This window comes from Nanorana parkeri, unplaced genomic scaffold, assembly GCF_000935625.1.
Source record: "Nanorana parkeri isolate BGI_ZX_2015 unplaced genomic scaffold, ASM93562v1 scaffold1972, whole genome shotgun sequence".
NCBI classification, from domain to species: domain Eukaryota; kingdom Metazoa; phylum Chordata; class Amphibia; order Anura; family Dicroglossidae; genus Nanorana; species Nanorana parkeri.
Genome location: NW_017308240.1, coordinates 93,134 through 116,186, shown reverse-complemented (window position 1 = coordinate 116,186; position 23,053 = coordinate 93,134). Strand labels below are relative to the sequence as shown.

The 23,053-nt window shown below is 45.7% G+C and overlaps 1 protein-coding gene across 1 annotated transcript in view; it reads right to left on the bottom strand.

Moving 5' to 3' along the window:
* The window catches only part of LOC108800258 (zinc finger protein 692-like), a 34,953-nt gene that overhangs the window by 5,878 nt on the left and 6,022 nt on the right, over positions 1-23,053 (bottom strand). Inside the window, exons 3-9 of the mRNA XM_018572228.1 lie at positions 19,596-19,627; positions 17,594-18,355; positions 16,774-16,986; positions 15,376-15,490; positions 8,841-9,014; positions 4,738-4,795; positions 882-956 (exon numbers count right to left, since the gene is read on the bottom strand). Coding sequence (XP_018427730.1) covers positions 882-956; positions 4,738-4,795; positions 8,841-9,014; positions 15,376-15,490; positions 16,774-16,986; positions 17,594-18,355; positions 19,596-19,627 — 1,429 coding nt within the window. The remainder of the gene's footprint in view (positions 1-881; positions 957-4,737; positions 4,796-8,840; positions 9,015-15,375; positions 15,491-16,773; positions 16,987-17,593; positions 18,356-19,595; positions 19,628-23,053) is intronic.

The window sequence follows — 23,053 nt, the reverse complement described above, 5'->3', positions numbered from 1 at the left end:
TGTGAAAATTTTTAAAAAAAAAAAATTTTTGTAAAAAAAAAAAAAAAAAAAAAAAAAAAAAAAAGCTGAACTCCAGGAAAAAACAGCTAAATACACAGATATTTTTTTTTTTAATTGAAACACACACAAAATAAGTGCACTAGGGTGTGTCAAGCGGTCCATCGGCCGAAGAGATAGGGCCCTTCCCTGACCCCCTAGGGCGCAAGGATCCTGACAGGGGCAAGGCACTCATGTCCACCTTGCCGAAGTCAGACAGACCCATTCCTCGTGGTCAGCCGAAGCCGACCACCACTTACTCTGTTGAGGGTTCTCCCAAAAAGAGAAACCCCGGTTCAAGGGAGGAAGGAACCTAATGGCCACACATACTCCCCCTAGACTTCAGTGTGGGCCCTTGGGCCTCCATTCTGTGAAGTGAAAAAATTATTGAGGTGCACAGACAAGTGAAGAAAAATAAATATGTGCCAATGTGCAAGACAAACACTAACCTTGGGGCCCGGTAAAAAAAATGATTCCCTGATCTTAGCTAAAAGGCCTAGCCTGAGGTGTAGTGCAGAAAAAGCTAGTGGTGTTGTGTCCAAGGTAGATCCATTTAAATCCGGAAGCATTGGGCCCTGCCACATCCCAGACACTAAGGAAGTACTCCTGACCCCCACTCTTAGATAAGTGAACGCTTCATTTGGTTTCCTTCCCATGACCATGACCCTTTGGGACCCCCATCCGCTCAGGCAGAGTATTCTACAGCCAGCCATTCCTACCATAGGGCAAGAACAGCAGCACATTTCCCCTCCTGAACACTGATAAGAACGGTTATTACACTTGATCTTAGCCAAATTCGCCCACATTGGGTTTTACAGGCAGCGACCGTGCGCAATTATACTCACATTCAGATATTGCCTCTTAGAAAAGATCTTCCCGCAGTTCTCATATTCACACATCAGCAACTCTGGTGGTGTGGCCTTCCTGCAAAAATAAAAACCGTCTGTTACATACTCATAAGGTGGGAGAGAGATGACCCCTGAAAGGAAGCTACAGCGGTTTTTCTCATTTCAAATTAATATTTGTATGTTTACCACTTGTGCCTATTTGTTTATCACACAAAGTAGGTAAGCCTAGATCAGGGAGATACCATTTTAAACAGCTGTCACCAGGATAGGCATCTTATTCCTGTTCCAGTGACTCACAATTATATATATATATATGCCTCGCCATGGTCAACCAAAGAAGTTGAGTGCATGTGCTCAGCGTCATATTCAGAGGTTGTCTTTGGGAAATAGACATATGAGTGCTGCCAGCATTGCTGCAGAGGTTGAAGGGGTGGGGGGTAAGCCTGTCAGTGCCTAGACCATACGCCGCACACTGCATCAAATTGGTCTGCATGGCTGTCGTCCCAGAAGGAAGCTGTCGTCCCAGAAGGAAAGATGATGCACAAGAAAGCCCGCAAACAGTTTGCTGAAGACAAGCAGACTGAGGACATGGATTACTGGAACCATGTCCTGTGGTCTGATGAGACCAAGATAAACTTATTTGGTTCAGATGGTGTCAAGCGTGTGTGGTGGCAACCAGGTGAGGTGTACAAAGACAAGTGTGTCTTGCCTACAATCAAGAATGGTGGTGGGAGTGTCATGGTCTGGGGCTGCATGAGTGCTGCCGGCACTGGGGAGCTACAGTTCATTGAGGGAACCATGAATGCCGACATGTACTGTGACATACAGAAGCTGAGCATGATATATCCTAATAGGTTGGACTTGATTGACTAATGTCTTTATTCAACCTCAAATACTATGTAACTATGTAATATAATTGTTCCATATTAATCTTTAAAAAGGGTCTCTATGTATCAATAAGAAAAACAACAGCCAGGGATTTATTCCTTAACCTGCCCACACACCTTACGAATATTGGGTGAATTTTAGCATGGGATCGGGTTTTCGTCCGATATTCGTAAGGTTGATGGGCAGTGTACAACCTGCAAATACTGTACAATCGATCGACTTTTGACTAACCAGCAGGTTAGAAAACTTTGGTCGATCGTACGATTTTCGCAAGGTTGGTCTGTACGTCAAAATTCGTACTATTTACACTGCACATGAACAGACGAAAATACGTGCGGTCGATTACCGCAATTCGTCCAGGTGCTTTCTTTTAATTAACGCTGATCCAACCTTGCAATAATCAGGGCAGGATGGGGCCGCCGTACGAAAATCGATCATGGGATGAAAAGTGTCGTCCGATGATGGCAAGGTGTATGGGCAGCCTTATTTACTACATCCATTGCGCAAGCAGGGAGCTTTGCTATAGCAGCCTTCTTCCTCTAAGTCTGTGTGAAGGCTTTTAAAGTGTCACCTATGGACAATTTAAATGTACTGAACTTTTTTCCAGTACAATTTTCACCACAATTTTGAAGCTTGACATGTTTGGTATTTATTTACACGACACAACCTCATCTTTTATATTTGATTACAGAATTGGGTATTATATTGTGTTTATATGCCCTAAAATTAATTTGAGTGCATTGTTACAGATTATCTGGGTCTGATACACTGCCGGGCCAATATTTTGTGACATAAAAAATGGCAACATTTTATTTTAGAGAGTTTCTGCTTTTAGAAAATATTTACCTTTGGATGGCTTTAATCAATTTTCAGGCCTACACTGTACATTTTAGCATGTGCAAAAATGGTTCTGGCAGCAAAAGGGTTAAACAGCAGTTCCAGGCATCGTGTGCAAACATTTAGTGCGCTAATAAGGTTATCCCATTAACGCGGCAAGTGCTAAAAAGATAAAGTTCACCCAATTGAGCCTAAGGGCCCATTCACACCACATCCATGTCATCTCCAGACCAGACCAGATTGTTTCTGGACCCAAAATGCATCCTAATGTATCTAACGATTATTTTCAAAATCGATTAGTTATCCGATTATTAAGTTTGATTAATCGGATTAAAAAACAAACAAAAAAAGGTTCCAGTGAAGGACAACTAGTTTGTATTGAGATTGTAGTCCATCACGGGAGCAAGCTTGGAGCGATGGAAGTAAAAAAAAAGTGTGGTGTTCAATATAGTACATTATACAGCGTCGCAATGCAGAATACCAGCAGCTATAGAGGAATACAACAAATCGCAGTAGCTAAGATTTATAGTCCTCTGTAGCTGGTGTTATTCTGCATTGCACTGTATAATTTATTATTGCTGGGATTTGTAGTCCTCTAAAGCTGGTGGTATTCTGCAGTGTGCTGTATAATTATTATACGGCGCAATGCAGAATACCACCAGCTATAGAGGACTACAAATCCCAGCAATAATACATTATACAGGTGAAACTCGAATAATTAGAATATCGTGCAAAAGTAATTGCAGTAAGTGCTGCAAAAGGGGCCCAAACCAAGTACTGAGTACATATGCATGCTTGTACTTTTCAGAGGTCCGATATTGTTCTATGTACAATCCTTGTTTTATTGATTGCATGTAATAATCTACTTTTTTGAGGTTGTGGATTTGGGGTTCTTGGGGTTTTCATGAGCTGTAAGCCATAATCATCACAATGATGACAAATCACGGCTTGAATTATCTTGCTTTGCATGTAATGAGTCTATCTCATATATTAGTTTCACCTTTTAAGTTGCATTAGTGAAATAAATGAACTTTGCACGATATTCTAATTATTCGAGTTTCACCTGTACAGTGCAATGGAGAATACCACCAGCTGTAGAAGACTACTAATCCCAGCAATAGTACATTATACATACAGTATATAATGTAGTGCTGGGATTTGTATTCCTCTATAGCTGATGCTACATTGTGCTACAGATTATACAGCACAATGTAGCATCAGCTATAGAGGACTACTAATTCCAGCAATACATTAATACAGCACCATGTGGGGGAGTAGTGCAGGCTTACATGAGCAGATTGTGGGCCTGTCTGGCAGCTGCCTTCCCCCCATACCTGTTCTTCCTTCTTATTTGTGCCGCTTGTGGATGGGCGGGCTAGCAGGCAAACTAATCGAAATTCAACTAATCAATGATGGAAAACGTTGACAACATTTTCCATCATCGATTATAATCGACTTAGTCGATTAATTGTTGCAGCTCTAAATGTATCCCTATGCTATTTCTGGCCGCTGTGCAGTTTATTCCAGAGCAGACCAGAAAAATACTTCATGTCTCATTTTGTCTGGTCTGAAATGCACTGGAATGCATTGAAACACATCACAAACGCATAGAAACACATTGGAACGCACCTAAAAGCCCATTTTAAATAACGGCCGAAAAACGCAGCTCCAGAACGCAGCAAAATCACGGTAAAAATGCTGTAAAAACGCGGAAAACGCAATGCACTGCGTTCCAGATCTGGTCTGGGAAATCCTGCCCTAAAGCAGAACTCCGGTAAATTTTGCAACAACAGCAGCACCCTACCCCCACCCCACTTCCCCAGACTCTGTGCCATGGCCCCACAATATGTTTGCATTTTAGAATATTAGTGAACAGTAACCTATTAGTGACGCCAGCCTGCACTCTCCAGCTTGTAAGCCCACCTACATATTTCCTGCCCAGCAATTTGCGGAGCTGCAACTAATTACCGTAAGCCTGATTTCAGTTTTTAGTTGGCGAATTACTACTTACACAAGTTAAAATGAACAATGTTTCCATGATTCTTGAAGCACTACATACAGGAACTCAATCTTTTGTTTTGTATTTACTCAGCAGTAATTATAAATGGGTAAATGCAATACTGATCACTTGCCTGATCCTTTTTTTACATATCTGAGCCAGTTCTTCATCCAAACCAGGTTTTAGCCTGTAGACAGCATGAAACAGAAATGATTATTAATGTACTTGGGGTAGGCCACAGACGCAAACATACGTGAGACTGTCCAGAGTAAACAGCTCAACTAAAAGCAAAAACAATGTTATTTTCTGTCTGTAAACTACTGATCTCCTCATTGGCGACGTACAACAATGGCCCACTCCATGGATACAATGGAGAAGTGAGTGTAGCCACAAAGGGAAAGAAGTATGAAGGGACAGGATAATTTCCCATCACTTCCTGTCTTATAGATAAACAGTAAATGAGAAGAAAGCTCTCCATTGTGAAAAATGTCCTCTTAGGTTGTCATCATCACAAATGTCATGGTCAACAAGACAATTAGAGAGTCCAACTGACAAAAGTAGTCTAACTGAGGGACAGGCAATGCAGCAAAAAGAAACAAAAAACGAACAGACCCATGAAGTACAAATAGCCACCTGAAGGACTTTATGCTTCAAGCTGGATACAGATGAGGCATATACATCCACCTAGAGCAGTGATGGCCAAACTCCGGCCCTCCAGCTGTGGTGAAACAACAAATGCCATGAAGCATCTCTCTCCGGGAGTCATGCATTGCAAAGCCTCATGGGATTCCTAGTTCCACCACAGCTGGAGGGCTGCAGTTTGGCCATCCCTGACTTAGAGGATATGTGAACAGAAGACCAGCTGGTAGCCTTACAAATCTGGGAAAAAAATAACCTGATGCTGAAAACCTTAAAAAGAACTGCCAGATCTAATAGAATGTGCCTTGACAGGAAATGGTGGAACCTCATCCTTAAGACCATAAGCTTGAATGATGGTCTAATAAATTGAAACATATATAAATGAGTCACATATATGAGCCTTCAAACAAATGAGGCATAAGAAATATCTACACACATACAAAAAAGCAATATAGGCAAAAAAAGTCCCAAGGAAAAAACAAACGCAAACAATGGTGATTGTGCAAAAAATTCCTCAGATGATTCGCAGCCAATGTGCATATAACTCTCAGGTAAGGATAATCACACAATGCAGGCAGACCTTCACCTCCACCCAGTGAGTGATGATAACAAGTGAATGCTCACCTGGGGAGGTAGACCCACAGAGCTAGGTCAAATGCACTTTTTCCCTTCTTAATGGGGGAGGGAAGCCCATGCACAGAAAAAGGCGATAAGGTCTCCTCAGATCACAGGTACCAGTATAAATCCAGGTGGAAAGAGAAAAAGGCTCGGCACAATACTGTTTTTTCACATTTTACAGATATTTAGTTATATCCTTAGTGCTTGGTAGCTCATATTTCCACATTACACTTACTGGCGCTGATCACCTTTATTGTTTAGTTTTGAATGATGGTCTGTTTGAGCCACCTGCAGATAGTGGAACGAGAACCTGGTGAACCCTTACGAGGACCATCCGGAATTAAAAAAAAAAAGGGAACCAGTCTTTCTGAAGGAAGCAGTGGCTGAGAGATAGACTCTGACATCCTGAACCACATCCAGGCAATGGAGAGAAATTTCCTCTTGGTAAACTGGAACTAGACAGAACAATGATGTCCTAGTTGAGGTCAAAGGCAGAAACCACCTTGGGTAGGAAGTTTTGGGCCTACCCAATACTACCTTATCCTTGTGGAAGAAAAAAAGTTATTTGCAAGATAAGGCTGCCAGATCAGACACTCACCTCACAGAGGTGATTGCTACAAAAAACACCACTAAATGGGTGAGATTACAGAGAGGATCCCACAGAGCCACAGGGGAATGAACAGGAGAAGCTACATGGGAGACACTCTGTACAAAGGTATTAATGAGAGGCTAACAGTCTCGGAAACAAGATGGCAAGAGCAGAGACCCGATTCCTAATGGTACTGAGGGCAAAACACTGGTCCAGACCCAGCTGTGAGTATGCCTTCCACATGTGATGATAGACCTTGTGAGAAGTATGTCTGTGAAGGTTCCCATTCATCCAGGTCATGGTATATCTGTTGTAGCGATAACTCCCAGGAGGGAGCCGCTGTTTACCCGGTCCACATCAAGTCGGTCAAGGGTGTCAGACGTCCCAGGGAGCTAGTAGTGAGATGAGGAACCCACTGGCAATAAGCAGCTGACAGTCCAGAAACGCGGTACAAGTTTAGGGATAATCCAAGAGGGGTAGTCAAATGTCCAATCCGGGTCGAGGCAGGCAGCGAAGGTTCAAAGGCGGAAGACGGTCCAAGGGTCGGTAATCGGGAAGGATACACAGGGGCAATGGCAATAGCAGGATCAGCAGGGAGGCTAGGTGTTCACCATAAGGTGGAATAACTCAGCAATAAGCCAGAGCTCAGGCCAGGTTTTTATAGCCAGGGGAGGTAGGACCACCCCCTGGTCACCGAGGCAACCAGGAGGCCTCCCTCCCCGGGAACCAATGGCAGGCGAGGAAGATGAAGGTGTGTACTGGGAACCTCCCCCAGCAAGGCTCACACCTGATAGCCAGATGATGCAAGAACGCTATGCTCCCGGGGATGCGCGCGCAGCCTGCGTACTGCGCATGCGCCCACGCCGCATGACCCGCGCATGCGCACCTGCACCTCGGGCACCAGGTGTTCTACCGAGCTGAAGGGGAACCCGTGCCCTGCGCCGTGCCCGTGGTCCCCGAGTAGAGGTAACATCCCCTGCTTCCTGACAAAGGGGTTTATCTCCAGCCTCCCACCCAATAGCACTAACCACCCTTCTGGTGTCCATAAACTGATGTCCACTCCAGTAGTAAAATGCTAAGTAAACGATTTATTGAACATCTTTGCTGGGGAGAGAGGGTATAGGGGTTCTATGTGTCCAGGGGTAACCATCAGAAGCTCCAGACTCACCGGACCTTGTAAAAGTAGCGATGCAGATCCACCCGACCACATCAGATAACCACTGATGTAGCAGACAGTCCAGGTGGATGCAGATCCTCAAATCACAGGAAAGACACCCACCATGCTCTGAAGCCCATACAGTCCCAGGGTTCTTCAAGAGCCTGAACTTGTCCTGATTCTCTTCCTTCTTCCTCGTTCCATCCCTTAGGCCTCAGGGAAACCTTTTCCCTTACATCAACCAATGCCCACCCCCAGGCCTCGGCCCAACCTGGGGGGCAGGCTGAACAGGACCCAGCCCTAATCCATGGCTGGTCCCGGCGAGAGAGAGAGAGAGAGCACATGGCAGCTACCACCAATATATGTACTCTGTCCCAGCATGCACCACTGGCTGAGAAAAGCCCAGTGATTGGCTGCTGTACAGTACATACATTACAGTATCCACCATTGGCTGTCCCACAATATGACAAAGTCACACTCCGCCCCTGGGGGTACAGACAAGGCTAGACACCTGGGATTAACCATATAGTTGCCACTACAAATTCAGCCAGGCTGTCTACAGCCCTGGCTATCACTAGTAGTCACATCAGAGAAGGTGATGGGCGCTACAATGTACAAAAATAAGTCAAGGCAAGTGGACTTTCTGTATTTTTCTTGAAGACGTTTCACTGGTCATCTGTCTGATTACGGTCTGTGCTGCCCCAGTTCCTCTGCCCTTCCCCTCACCTCCAATACATAACCTTTTATGTAGTAGCTAGGGGGGAGCGAACGGAAGTACTTTGCAATGTTATTTGAGTCTGCTGGGGCTGCTGACATCACATCCAAGATTGCCGTGCCTTTTGGATATCTACACAGGGGAGGCTTTTACAGTTAAACAATGTGCATCGAATACATTAAATGTACATATAAACGTATGGGAAAATTGTCATTGAAATCAGTGGTCTGGTGACTGTAATTTTAAAAGGAAGTTTCAAGAATTGTTTTTTTAAAATCTTTCAATAAAATAATACTTATCATCCTGTCACAGTGAATTGCAATGGAGACTACAAGTGCCCATTTCCACAAATTGCACAGGCATGATCCACTGAAGCCAACATCAGGAAACGCGCACAGAAATGCTATGCATCCATTGCTGGAATTCATGTAGACAGAAAGTGGCTACAAATGGGCTGCAGCATCTATGGGCGGTCAGTCCTGTATGGGTACAGCTGTTTTTGAATGTTTACTTACCGGCTCACCTTGTGGATTCTGCACTGATTGCCCTTCTGATCTCCACTCTCAACTGGAGGCGGCTCTCTTTCTGGCACCTGAACTGGCAGACTCCCATCGTCTGCCTTCCATATTGATTCACTTAATGGGCTCTGTTCTGCTTCCAACATCTGCTGCTCCTCTGTAGTATCCAAACTGTGAAAGGTAAGTCCAAAAACAAAGCTTTAAGACTGGAAATGTCTACAAAGAACTGGCTCTGTTGTCCAAACGAATTACTCTTTGTTTTTTCTAATAGCATATGGCAACCCACTGACAGTTTTTGCTGTCTGCATCTGGTTAGAAAGATTTTCCTTCACTTCTTGTTTCGAGACACAACAGTATGTGAGAGGAAATCTCTCAAAATTGAGGGAAATCCTCTCTTAGACAGTTCTCTGAAGTGTCTCTGTATTGCCCAAATTGGAAGATCCCCCTCTATTTCTGCTCTGGAGACGACTCAGAATTTTGCATTTTCCCTCACTTTTAATCCCAATGGCGATGGTTACTGGGACAGATAGGTTGAAAACCATTTTGGCTTTAAATTAAACTGGCAATACACTGGCTGATGTTCTGCCAAGCCCAGCTGACATAACTAATACGCTTGTCAGAATAAAATAGACCAGTGCGGGGGGGTGGAGTTATTCCACCATCCACGCTGTAATGCAGGCTATACACGGTTACACAGAGGCTGAAGAAAAAACAGTATAAGTTTCCTCCATCTACACTAAACAGGGTGGATGGACGCATCTTCCACTTCTGTCCTTTGTATTCTGACAGCCGGTGTGCAATAAGGGACACCACTAGGAGAACAGGCTGTAGAGTAATAATGAGATAACTATTATTTGCAAAGTCGTTTTTTCACTATCGCTCATTCAGTATCCCTTTTGCCAAGCACAGAGATTGGTTTAGTCCTTAAAGGGTCAGCCCAGTCAAAACTCATTTTTTATATTTTGGCATTTGCTGGAGTGTTAAAGTGTGTTTAAAACAAAAATCTAATATATTGCAACTTTCCATCCTTAAATCTGTTGCCTGCATTAGTTCTTTTTTTTTTTTAAGGCTTTTTTCCCCCCTTTATTTATTTTCACCTGGTTATCATTATCTAATAATTTTGTTATTTTTCAACTTCCTCAAAGGAGAACTATGGGTTTAGGGCTTTTCCCCATAGTTCTCCTAAAGGTAACGGCAGGACACAAACTAGCATCCTCCCGTCACCCAAAGCTCTGTATATACTGAGACACCACAGCCGGAACGGATCCCGACAATCAGGGGCGTAACTAGAAATCACAGGGCCCCATAGCAAAATGTTGTATGGGGCCCCGTGATTGCTAGTTATGTCACTTGCAGAGCCCTCCGGAGAGTGACCCTGCAGAGCCCACCATAGGCTCTCTATAGTGGGCTCTGCAGGGTCTGAGATCTCTTACCTGTCAGCTCTGTCCGCCTCTGTGGTCGCCGGGCCCCGACTCCTGTTCCGTCCCCGGGCCCCGCCTCCTCTGCTATCAACAGGCCCCGTCTCCTCTTACATCACTGGCCCCACCTGCTCTTAGGTCGCTGGCGAGTTGTCTTTCAGTAATGGATCTCTAGATAGTTAGACATCCATTACTGAAAGGTAACCGCTGATTCTCAGCGGTTAGCAGCCTTCTAGTGCAGCAAATAACTCGTCACGTACAGTGTACGTGACGAGTCATTTGGTCCCTTTGTGGCTGGACGTACAGTGTACGTCTCCCATCACGAAGGGGTTAAACAGGTCAAGGTGTCCATCAAAATTGTCAGTTAGAGGGTTAAGAGAAGCAATTTATCACTATCTATCATATTTACTGTATGTAAAACCTTTATCTCAAAAGGGAAAAAAAAAAACTGCTTAAAAAGTGTTAGCTGGAGTACAGATCATACTGCGGCCCCCTCCGCTCCTGTTTACGGGTGTCTTCTTTGCACAGCAGGTTGCAAAGGAGACACCCGTGCATGTGCACTCCCAGCCAGGAACTGAGCTGAGCTGTGTGCATTCACTAGCACACACAGCGTTCGATAAGCCATGCCCCCTCACAATAATTTGACAGGCAGGTGCGGCAGCCTATTGCTGCCCTGCTATCAGTGGCCTCGGGATTCCTCCCTTCAACCCATAACTTCGGGGATACAGAGCAGATCATCTGGATCGTGGACTCTAGGTACTATAAGTTTGTTGTTTTTTTGGGAGGGGGGAGTAGGATGTCCATGGAAAGGTAGCAGGGCGGTTTTTTTACCATAAAAGGAGAACTATGAGGTGAGTGGAAATCACTCAGCCTCATAGTTCTAGCCGACCTGCGAAAATGAAACTGTCACACATCGGCTCAATAGATCGGGAAGCGAGCGAACACATACCGTCGCTCGCTCACTTCTCGATCCTGTCCCTGCAGAGAGCCGTGACTGTCACTCACGGCTCCCTGCAGGGATCCCCCCTCCCCTGTCCAATCCTCCAGCGCTAACTGGCGGAACAAACAGGGGAAGGGGCGGGTACAGCTGGCTCTGCCTCTAGATAGGCAGAGCCAGCTGTCACTCACGCAGCTGGGTGGATCCAGACAGTAATGTCGGGATCCGTCCCGGCTGCAGCATCTCAGTATAAAGTGAGCTGTAGCTCGTGGTATACTGAGCTTTGGGTGACGGGAGCACGCTAGTTTATGTCCTCCTGTTACCCTTAGGAGAACTATGGGGAAAAGCCCTGACCCCATAGTTCTCCTTTAACCAGTTGACATCCGCGGTGTTAAACCCCCTTCCCATCCAGGCCATTTTTCAGTATTCAGCGCTGCGGTACTTTAACTGACATTTATTCCGTCATGCAGCGCTGTACTGAAATTAATTTTATACTCTTTTTTGGGGACAGATAGATCTTTCTTTTGGTGGTATTTATTCACCACTGGGGGTTTTATTCTTTTACTATATTAAGGAAAAATTACAGAAATTTAAAAAAACAACAGTTTCCCCTATATTAAATGATAAAACATTTATTATTACCCAATTTTTTGGTAAAATATAAAAGATTGGGTCACGTCGGGTAAAAAGACACTAAATATGTCAAGCCTTAAAATTGCGTGCGCGCGCGAAACCTCAAAAAACGATAATACCCAAAATTGGCCCTAGGCGACGCTTTAAAAGCTGTTACCGCTCATCAGTTTAGTGTTATCAGTGATTGATGGCCCTAAAATGATTGCTCTCACTGCGACGTTCGCGGCGATATGTAACATGTGTAGCGCAATTGTAATTTTTGTGCGCTGGGGCACCGGACACGTATTTACGTTTATAGGCGCGTAAACGTGGGGGTGGGGGAGTTAACGATGTGCCACGAACGAGCACATATAGGCGATCGGCAGGCTATGGACCCGCTGATCGCCTATATGTGAAACACCCGGTAACGGGTGTGTGCATTGATCGGGTCTTTTCTGCCCGTGCGTGTCCGCTAGGGGGCGTGCGCGAGCAGAAAAAAATTGCCGTCTGGAGACGGCAACCCGCAGATGCTGCAGTACCGTCCGTCTGTTTTTTTACTACGGGCGGACGGCAAGAGGTTAATGCAGAGAATGCAATAAGGTTAAAAAAAAGAATACTACTTTAATTTGCAAGTTCAGCTAAATCTGCTAATGCATTAAAACACACCAATCTGATTGTACAAACTCCTTTAGATCTAACAAATATTATGTAGTGCAAGGGATTACATGACTGAATACAGATTGATTGCATTATTTAAATAGGTGCTCATATTACAGAGTTTTGGTTAATCCAAAGATGATTGTACAGTCAGATTGTAACATGTGTGATGACCCTAACACCACCCTCTCTACAAAGTGATAATGCTCAGGGATGCTCAAATTGTATCGCCCGACGCCCAGGATGTGAAGTCCGGGAGTTTTGTTTTGTTTCTTTACATTTAGCCCTGCTTTGGGAAAGCAGCAGGGTTAAAGTTTTTTTTTTCCTCCTTAATCCTGTGCTTCTCCACAGTGCACGTCACCTGCATATGTGAGGCTCTGCAGCAAGGAAGGGACCTGGAAAGGCTGGCCTGGTTCCTGTGGTCAGGGGAACCCTGGGGGCCATAGACCAGTACCGGCTGCGGAGGAAGTTCCCTTTGCCTCCCACTGATACGGACAATGGGACTCACCCAAACCTTCCTCCTTACCTCTGCCTCTGGTCTCAGCGGCTTTGGTAAGTCCCGGTGTGTAGTTGTGTGTATCCCGGTCCGACTAGTTTAATGGACAGGTACTACTGACACTTGTAGTGCCCTCACAAACAGGACACCAGGGCTGTCATATAATGGACAGGTACTGCTGACATTTGTAGCACCGTCACACATAGGTCACAAGGGCTATCAAATAATGATTATAGGTGTCAGCAGTCCCTGTCCATTACATGACAATCTTGGTGCCCTGTGTGTGAGGGCACTACAAATGTCAGCAATCACTGCTGCCCCTTGTAGTGCCCTCACACACAGGACACCAGGACAAGAATATTACGGATTGAGATTATTGATTGATTTTTCACATAATTGTTGGATTATCAGACACTGTTTTCTACTTACTCACTTGGATTTATTTGTAGGGTTCAGGTTTAGTAGGTGGAGCGCAGCATATTTTTGGGGTCTTTGTATCACATATATTAATATAAGAGGAGTTGCAGCACTATATAGAACTATTGGCCCAAGGTTGCTTTTTTGTCCAATGACTGACACATAATGATTATATGACTGTCCTGGTGTCCTGTGTGTGAGAGCACTACAAGTGTCAGTAGTCTCCCAGCTTCAGTTAGCAGCTGACAAACCAGTTGAGCAGATAGAGTTTTCTAGTTCTTTGATTGTATTTAAGTATTTTTAGGTCTGTCTTCTATGTTGCTATCAATGGCGTAACAATCACCATAGCGATCCAGGCAGCCGCTATGGGGCCTGGGGCACAGGGGGGCCCAGCCAGGACATTCCTGATGCCCTGCGGGCCGCCTGGGTCGCTATGGCATCTCACGCTGCTGACTGTCACTGGCGGCTGTGAAGAGAAATGTGCCGCTGTTCAGACCACTGACAGTGATCTGTGCAGCGGCGCGTTCCTCTCCACAGCCGCTGCTGAGTCAGTGAGAGCCAGCAGCGGCGGTGGAGCAGGCTGGACCCAGCAGTGGAGGAGGCGGACATGTAAGGAGTGTGACCAGCCCACCCGAGGGTGACCCTGCAGAGCCCACCTTAGAGAGTCTATGGTAGGCTCTGCAGGGTCTCCCTCAGGTGGGCTGTGTGGGATCTCAATTGGGCTCTGCAAGGGGTGTAACTAGAGATCAAAGGGGCCCCATACAAAATTTTGCTATGGGGCCCTGTGATTTCTAGTTACGCCCCTGGTTGCGATCAATAAAAGACCTTATCTAAATATGGTTTTCGTTAAAATTATTTTTTGTATCAGAACAAGTAGATTGTCATGAGGGACATGTAGATTGGCCCTGCTTTAGTGCTTGGACAAGTATTTAAAAAAAACAAATTAGCACCCCCGATTGCTACTGTCCGATTGTAGCTCTGTTACTCCTTCACAGAGTTGGAGCCACCATAAAACTGGAAGATTGTTACTTATTGGAACAGCAGGTAAAAATAAAGGGAAACAAATAGTTGGTTGGTTGTAATATATTAAACTTTTGTTTTTGGGTTTAGATACAGTTTAAATCTCCTAATGCAGGGGTGCACACAATTTTTGTGTTAAGATCTACTTTTCAAATGACGAGCTACATGAGATCTATCAACAAAACAAAAACCTCCCTCGCTCTCTCTCTCCTGGTTGTCTCTCCTCGCTCTCCTGGCTGTCTCTCCTTGTTCTCTCTCCTGGTTGTCTCTGCTCGCTCTCTTGGCGGTCTCTCCTTGCTCTCTCACCTGGCTCACCTTGCTCTCTCACCTAGCTGTGTCTCCTCTCTCTTCCCCGGCTGTCTCTCCTTGCTCTCTCCCCTGTCTCTCCTTGCTCTCTTCTCCTGGCTCACCTTGCTCTCTCACCTAGCTGTGTCTCCTCTCTCTTCCCCGGCTGTCTCTCCTTGCTCTCTCCCCTGTCTCTCCTTGCTCTCTCCCCTGTCTCCCCTTGCTCTCTCTCCTGGCTCACCTTGCTGTATTTTGCAAACAGTGCAGTGCAACAGGCTGTGTAAACTAATATTCTTTGATGTAATACATAGCACTTGAACCACAAGTATCCATCAGAAAGGTGTCGGGGAGCTTGGCTCAGCAGACTCGGGCTAATGGGTAATCATGTGTGCACAGCTAAATAAATATACCAAAATGGAAGAAAGGGGCCGCCATTCACACCCTTCGTGATCTACCAACATCAGCTGAGCTACTGGTAGATCACGATCTACCTAATGGGCACTCCTGTCCTAATGGATCTTACATTTCCTGGGGACTTCCGGGGTCAGATCTCTGCAGTTGATTTCCCAGGTCTGCATATGTGTTGCAGTCACCACATAGAGGGTCCGGTTTTCCATGGTGGATTGTATATTCTATCACTTATCATTTTGCGTGGACAAACCCTTAAAGTTGCTTCTGTATGTGCCTTACCTGTCCAAGTCCTCCGCTGACACATTTGGTCCAATAACTTCCTCTACAATAGACTCTTCTATAGGACATATCTCCTCGTTTGTTTCGGCCTCAGGAGTTATATCGCCTGTGAGTTCTGTAGAAAGAAAAAAAAGATTATTTGAAGAACATATTGTTCATTTTCCCTTTCCTCAACATCCTGATCATTGCAAATCATACAGCAGTTAGGGTTACAAATGTCTGCAGCCAATTTCAAACAGAAGACAAAATCGCAGCAGACAATATTTTTGGAGAAAGAAGGCAAACAGGGGCAATAAAAAAGGCCAAACTAAGGAAATTGGTTTTAATATTGAATTCAGTCCCCTGACTATGCTGCATTTGTCACTGGAAGCGTACTCAAATGTGGGATGAGAAGCGTTGTCCCATCAACCACTGCAAAGAGCTAAGATGAGTAGCAACATACTAGAACCCATAACAACGAAGCAATAAAATGAGCACATAACCCTTGCAGTGCAGGGGTAGCCCCACTGCAAGGGTTAAGATTATTTCTGCCCGGAGTTTTTGTTTAAGCCTTGAAAATACAGAGTAGACACAGCCTACATGCCCGGGGTTCTGTTTTTTATCCACAGTTGCTCCAGTGCATCAGGCATCTGCAATGCTTGAAATCACCAATGTTTGTAAAGGCCAAGAATCCTCAGCTCCACCCACTACAGGCTCCCCGATGTCCTTCGGGCAGAGAAAGAAGGAAATGATCGCATCTAAAGCATTGTATTAGAACCTACTGAATCTGGCTGCATCAAGTAACGTAATTTAGATTAAAGGGTTGGAATTTTAGTTTTTGGTAGCTGCTGATGAGTTTAACCACCTGACAGTTTCTCTTGGGGACTCCGTTCCCAGGTCGCCATACCTGCTGCGCCCATTCTGTAGAGGTTCCCAATATCCCAGCAGAATGTTTATTTATCATGTTTATGACACTCTCGCTGGGCTATTTCTTATTACTTTCTACAACCTTTCCCTTTTTGTTTCACTGTATGTAGAGCCTTGTGTTATTGGATCGTCCCCCATATGAAGAGCCATCTGTAGTGGCCCTGATACTTTACCTATTTGGGATATCCATATAATCTTTTTATTATTATTATTATACAGGATTTATATAGCGCCAACAGTTTGTGCAGCGCTTTAATCTTGTATCTATATCTTTGTCATAATGGAACATTTGTTCTATTTAATAAAGTCCAGCTAGCACACCCAGTCAACTTTAAAGCCCATCCTCAGATTGGTTATTTACCCCCTGATGTTGCCCTCCCACCCCCTTCCGCCTTTTTTTTAAAGCTGCAGTTCTGCTGCATTGTACTTTGGTTTATTGAATGAGCTCACTAGTTTTGATTAAGAGATATCACTGTGTGTGCTGTGTCTTACCTTGTTTCTGAGTAGGAGCCTTGTAGGTCAGTCTACACCGTGCCCTGGAGTAAGACACTTGCTCCTTGCTGTCTGTTTTCTTCTGGGATTGCTTGCTACTACGAGGGGATCGTCTACACACAACAAGTAAAGCTGCCTCTGGCTCATCCGCTGTGGCCCTGTGGTAGGATTGTGGCTGTTGGACACCGGTTCGCTGACGTCTGGTGCTCCAAACTAAGAGGAGGCGACAAGATAATACATAAATGCTCTAACACACACACACCTGAACTAAAAAACATTCTTAGCTACTGTCTGACATCACAAGCACTGAGAAGGAAAATGACTGAGAATGGAGAAGCTATGCATGGCAACTAATCACCTTCTAGCTTTCATTTTTCAAAGCTTAACTGAACAAGCTGAATAAAGAAGCTGATTGGTTACTATGCACAGCTGCTCCAGTTTTTGTAAATTACCTCTACAATGTCCAATAAGAAAATAAACACAGTTTTAGGCCTTGTCTTGTAATCTAGACAATGCTGCCAGACCAGCACAGCCAGACATAAAAAGGAAAGGAATGAGAGCTCTCCACTCTATCAGGAGGAGCAGTACCTGTGTCCAAACCAATGTACTACATGGCAAACTTTATATGGCTTCACTTGACTGAAAGTTCCAGGAGAGCCAACATTTTGGGATATGGTCAAAGAAAGCGGCTCCAGCTCTCCTGCTCTATATGATGTGTCTGACATATGCCCCCTTTGGCCCCCATGCCATGACTTTTGTAACTAATGTGACCAGCAATTAATAGTGGAACATTTCTGACCCGATTTAGGATTGTAGTTACCTGAAGGAGTTTCTGGGGTTTCCTTTTTCGAAGAGTTTATTGAGCAGTTATCTGCCACTTCAAGAACTGAAGGATCCTGAGTGACTGATTTTAGCCCTTCAGAATGTGTCCTTTCCCTGTCCTCTATGGTGGGCGCTGGCAGAGTAGTTTGCTCTAGTTGGAACACTTTCACACCTATCTCTGGAATCTGCTGCTGGCTCTCATCAGTAGTCTTTGGTTCTTCCTCATTTGAAGTAGTTAACTGCTGTCTGTCATCGGCTGTGCTCTCCACCAACTCCTCAATTCTGTTCTCACCATTATATTGTAGTAATGGTTCAACAATATTCTCTTCACTTCTGTCAAAAGTGGTGTCGCTCTCAGATAAACTCACTACACTGGTTGGTTCCGTGTCACCTCCCTGAGAGTAAGTCCTGGACCCACATTGGTCGTGCTCTTCTCCTCTTTGTGATCCCAACGTACAAACTGACTCAGAATCCTTCTCTTGTGGATCTGTCTCATCAGACAAGCTTTCTGTGGCATCCGGTGTCTTTTCTCCAAGACCAAAGTTGGCTTCCTTGTCTTTGATGCAATCACGTGGATTCCAACTGAACCGGTGCTCTTTGCAACCCCACAGTAAAACCGGCATTTCCAGGTCCTCACAAGAATGTGATGGTGGCAAGATGGTGGGTGTAGTTGGACAGTCTCTGCCATGTTGGTGACACAGGAAAGCCAGATGTTTCAGCGATGAGAGAGATACAGAAAGGAATGCGATTGCTTTCGGAACTGGAAAAAAGTAGGAATAAATGAAGATCAAATAGGTAATGAACCTTGCCTGAAATAAGACCTATGCCCCCAGCTTTTCCTGTACATTTTATTACACTGTAGTTCTATTTTAATACAGGACAGCTCTTATAATATATGCAGACAGGTCAAGCAAGTTTTCAAATATAATCTTTCACCTTTCTTCTATTGTTCCACAAGGCTCCTAAAAATCTGTCTTTAGGAAAACAAAATACCTTTGCATTAGGTTTACCTTCCTTCCTCTTTATGTCTAGGTTTAAACGACAGATCCCTGCTCCGACAGGCTCAAAGACCTGCACGCACAGCCTTTGGCTCACTACGCTCGAGCATTCGGAAGCCCACTGATCACTGGTCATCATGGACAATGAAAGGTCCATAGCCCTGCATTATATGGGAGTATACTGAGGGACAGTCTAAAAGCTGCAGGGGAGGGGAGAAAGGTGAGTGCCAACTGCTCAGGTAATCAGGTAAGTAAAACACCTTTACACAGCTCCTCTAGACATTAACGCTGAGCAGTTAACCCTTGCAGTGGGGGGCCAGCCCACTGCAAGAGTATTTTTTCCCCAAAGATAGGCTTTATTCTTTCTGCCACCAAACATTTCCTGATGGCTGATGAAGCTATAAGCAGTCAATATTTATATAACATAAAGGAGTCCAGCATTCCTATAGATACCCACATTCTAATCCCTTAAATGTAATATGTCATTAAAAAGCTTAGTCTCAGATGCCTGCAAAGCAAGTTGCCATTCCCTGACTAATGAACTACATTCAAGCTCGAAGGCTGTTGCTTCCTTTGCAGCAAAGCTACACAGGAATGCAGAACCCATATGTAGAGGAATGGCTGTTAGCATCTGATGCTTTTCAAGTATGATAGTTCCTCTGATGAGGGATATCCTTCTTTATACTATGGACAAGAAGCTACCAACCTCTTTATCCCACGGGGTTCTCTTCTTATTAACTGTTCAGCTACCAGTCACTGCTGTTTAAGGGAATTACCTGAATATCAAAATGACGATTTAGCGTGAATGGACCAACCAGGTTTAAGGCAGAACATAATATTGTGTTTTTGTTTTTAAAGACTGAATGTTGTTTCACTTGTCATAGAAAGAAAACAAAATAAAAGAGACATGCTGACTGGTTGCTTTAGGCAGCACACACAGTGTACACTGCCTAATATTTACCAGTTCTCATTGGAAGTGCAGAACAATGGAGAACCTCTTACCATAACCGTCGGGGCTGGTAGTTGATATATAGCTGCAAAGCAAACAGAGACATTTTTTTGGGTTAGTAATAATATGTAGATATCACAAGAAATGTCTCAGTAGAATTAAGTTACTAGATACAGGGCCTGCACTTACTGGCATCTGATGCAGTGCCTTTGGCCTGGCTCCCTTGCACTCCACTTCCAAATCCTTTACCAAGAACGTTCGGACAGACTATAACATGGCATAAGCAGAGGCCACTAGTGGTGGATTATATAGTGTGCAGAAAATATTGGATATAGTGATGGTACATTGCTCAGGACACAACAAGGGCACTGCATCCAATGCTCACGACACAACAAGGGCACTGCATCCAATGCTCAGGACACAACACGGGCACTGCATCCAATGCTCAGGACACAACACAGGCACTGCATCCAATGCTCAGGACACAACAAGGGCACTGCATCCAATGCTCAGGACACAACACGGGCACTGCATCCAATGCTCAGGACACAACAAGGGCACTGCATCCAATGCTCAGGACACAACACGGGCATTGCATCCAATGCTCAGGACACAACAAGGGCACTGCATCCAATGCTCAGGACAAAAAGGGGGACTGCATTCAATGCTTAGAGGTGGTACATTGTTCAGGACACAACAAGGGCACTGCATTCAATGCTTAGCGGTGGTACATTGCTCAGGAGACAACAAGGGCACTGCATTCAATGCTCAGGACACAACAAAGGCACTGCATTCAATGCTTAGCGGTGGCACATTGCTCAGGACACAACAAGGGCACTGCATCCATTGTTCAGGACACAACAAGGGCACTGCATTCAATGCTTAGAGGTGGTACATTGCTCAGGACACAACAAGGGCACTGCATTCAATGCTCAGGACACAACAAGTGCACTGCATCCAAAGCTCAGGACACAACACGGGCACTGCATCCAATGCTCAGGGCAAACAGGGGGACTGCATTCAATGCTTAGAGGTGGTACATTGCTCAGGAGACAACAAGGGCACTGCATTCAATGCTCAGGACACAACAAAGGCACTGCATTCAATGCTTAGCGGTGGTACATTGCTCAGGACACAACAAGGGCACTGCATTCAATGCTTAGTGGTGGTACATTGCTCAGGAGACAACAAGGGCACTGCATTCAATGCTCAGGACACAACAAGGGCACTGCATTCAATGCTTAGTGGTGGTACATTGCTCAGGAGACAACAAGGGCACTGCATTCAATGCTCAGGACACAACAAGGGCACTGCATTCAATGCTCAGGACACAACAAGGGCATTGCATTCAATGCTTAGCGGTGGCACATTGCTCAGGAGACAACAAGGGCACTGCATTCAATGCTCAGGACACAACAAAGGCACTGCATTAAATCCTTAGCGGTGGTACATTGCTCAGGACACAACAAGGGCACTGCATCCAATGCTCAGGACACAACAAGGGCACTGCATCCAATGCTCAGGACACAACAAGGGCACTGCATCCAATGCTCAGGACACAACAAGGGCACTGCATCCAATGCTCAGGACACAACAAGGGCACTGCATCCAATGCTCAGGACACAACAAGGGCACTGCATCCAATGCTCAGGACACAACAAGGGCACTGCATCCAATGCTCAGGACACAACAAGGGCACTGCATCCAATGCTCAGGACACAACAAGGGCACTGCATCCAATGCTCAGGACACAACAAGGGCACTGCATCCAATGCTCAGGACACAACAAGGGCACTGCATCCAATGCTCAGGACACAACAAGGGCACTGCATCCAATGCTCAGGACACAACAAGGGCACTGCATCCAATGCTCAGGACACAACAAGGGCACTGCATCCAATGCTCAGGACACAACAAGGGCACTGCATCCAATGCTCAGGACACAACAAGGGCACTGCATCCAATGCTCAGGACACAACAAGGGCACTGCATCCAATGCTCAGGACACAACAAGGGCACTGCATCCAATGCTCAGGACACAACAAGGGCACTGCATCCAATGCTCAGGACACAACAAGGGCACTGCATCCAATGCTCAGGACACAACAAGGGCACTGCATCCAATGCTCAGGACACAACAAGGGCACTGCATCCAATGCTCAGGACACAACAAGGGCACTGCATCCAATGCTCAGGACACAACAAGGGCACTGCATCCAATGCTCAGGACACAACAAGGGCACTGCATCCAATGCTCAGGACACAACAAGGGCACTGCATCCAATGCTCAGGACACAACAAGGGCACTGCATCCAATGCTCAGGACACAACAAGGGCACTGCATCCAATGCTCAGGACACAACAAGGGCACTGCATCCAATGCTCAGGACACAACAAGGGCACTGCATCCAATGCTCAGGACACAACAAGGGCACTGCATCCAATGCTCAGGACACAACAAGGGCACTGCATCCAATGCTCAGGACACAACAAGGGCACTGCATCCAATGCTCAGGACACAACAAGGGCACTGCATCCAATGCTCAGGACACAACAAGGGCACTGCATCCAATGCTCAGGACACAACAAGGGCACTGCATCCAATGCTCAGGACACAACAAGGGCACTGCATCCAATGCTCAGGACACAACAAGGGCACTGCATCCAATGCTCAGGACACAACAAGGGCACTGCATCCAATGCTCAGGACACAACAAGGGCACTGCATCCAATGCTCAGGACACAACAAGGGCACTGCATCCAATGCTCAGGACACAACAAGGGCACTGCATCCAATGCTCAGGACACAACAAGGGCACTGCATCCAATGCTCAGGACACAACAAGGGCACTGCATCCAATGCTCAGGACACAACAAGGGCACTGCATCCAATGCTCAGGACACAACAAGGGCACTGCATCCAATGCTCAGGACACAACAAGGGCACTGCATCCAATGCTCAGGACACAACAAGGGCACTGCATCCAATGCTCAGGACACAACAAGGGCACTGCATCCAATGCTCAGGACACAACAAGGGCACTGCATCCAATGCTCAGGACACAACAAGGGCACTGCATCCAATGCTCAGGACACAACAAGGGCACTGCATCCAATGCTCAGGACACAACAAGGGCACTGCATCCAATGCTCAGGACACAACAAGGGCACTGCATCCAATGCTCAGGACACAACAAGGGCACTGCATCCAATGCTCAGGACACAACAAGGGCACTGCATCCAATGCTCAGGACACAACAAGGGCACTGCATCCAATGCTCAGGACACAACAAGGGCACTGCATCCAATGCTCAGGACACAACAAGGGCACTGCATCCAATGCTCAGGACACAACACGGGCACTGCATCCAATGCTCAGGACATAACAAGGGCACTGCATCCAATGCTCAGGACACAACACGGGCATTGCATCCAATGCTCAGGACACAACAAGGGCACTGCATCCAATGCTCAGGACACAACAAGGGCACTGCATCCAATGCTCAGGACA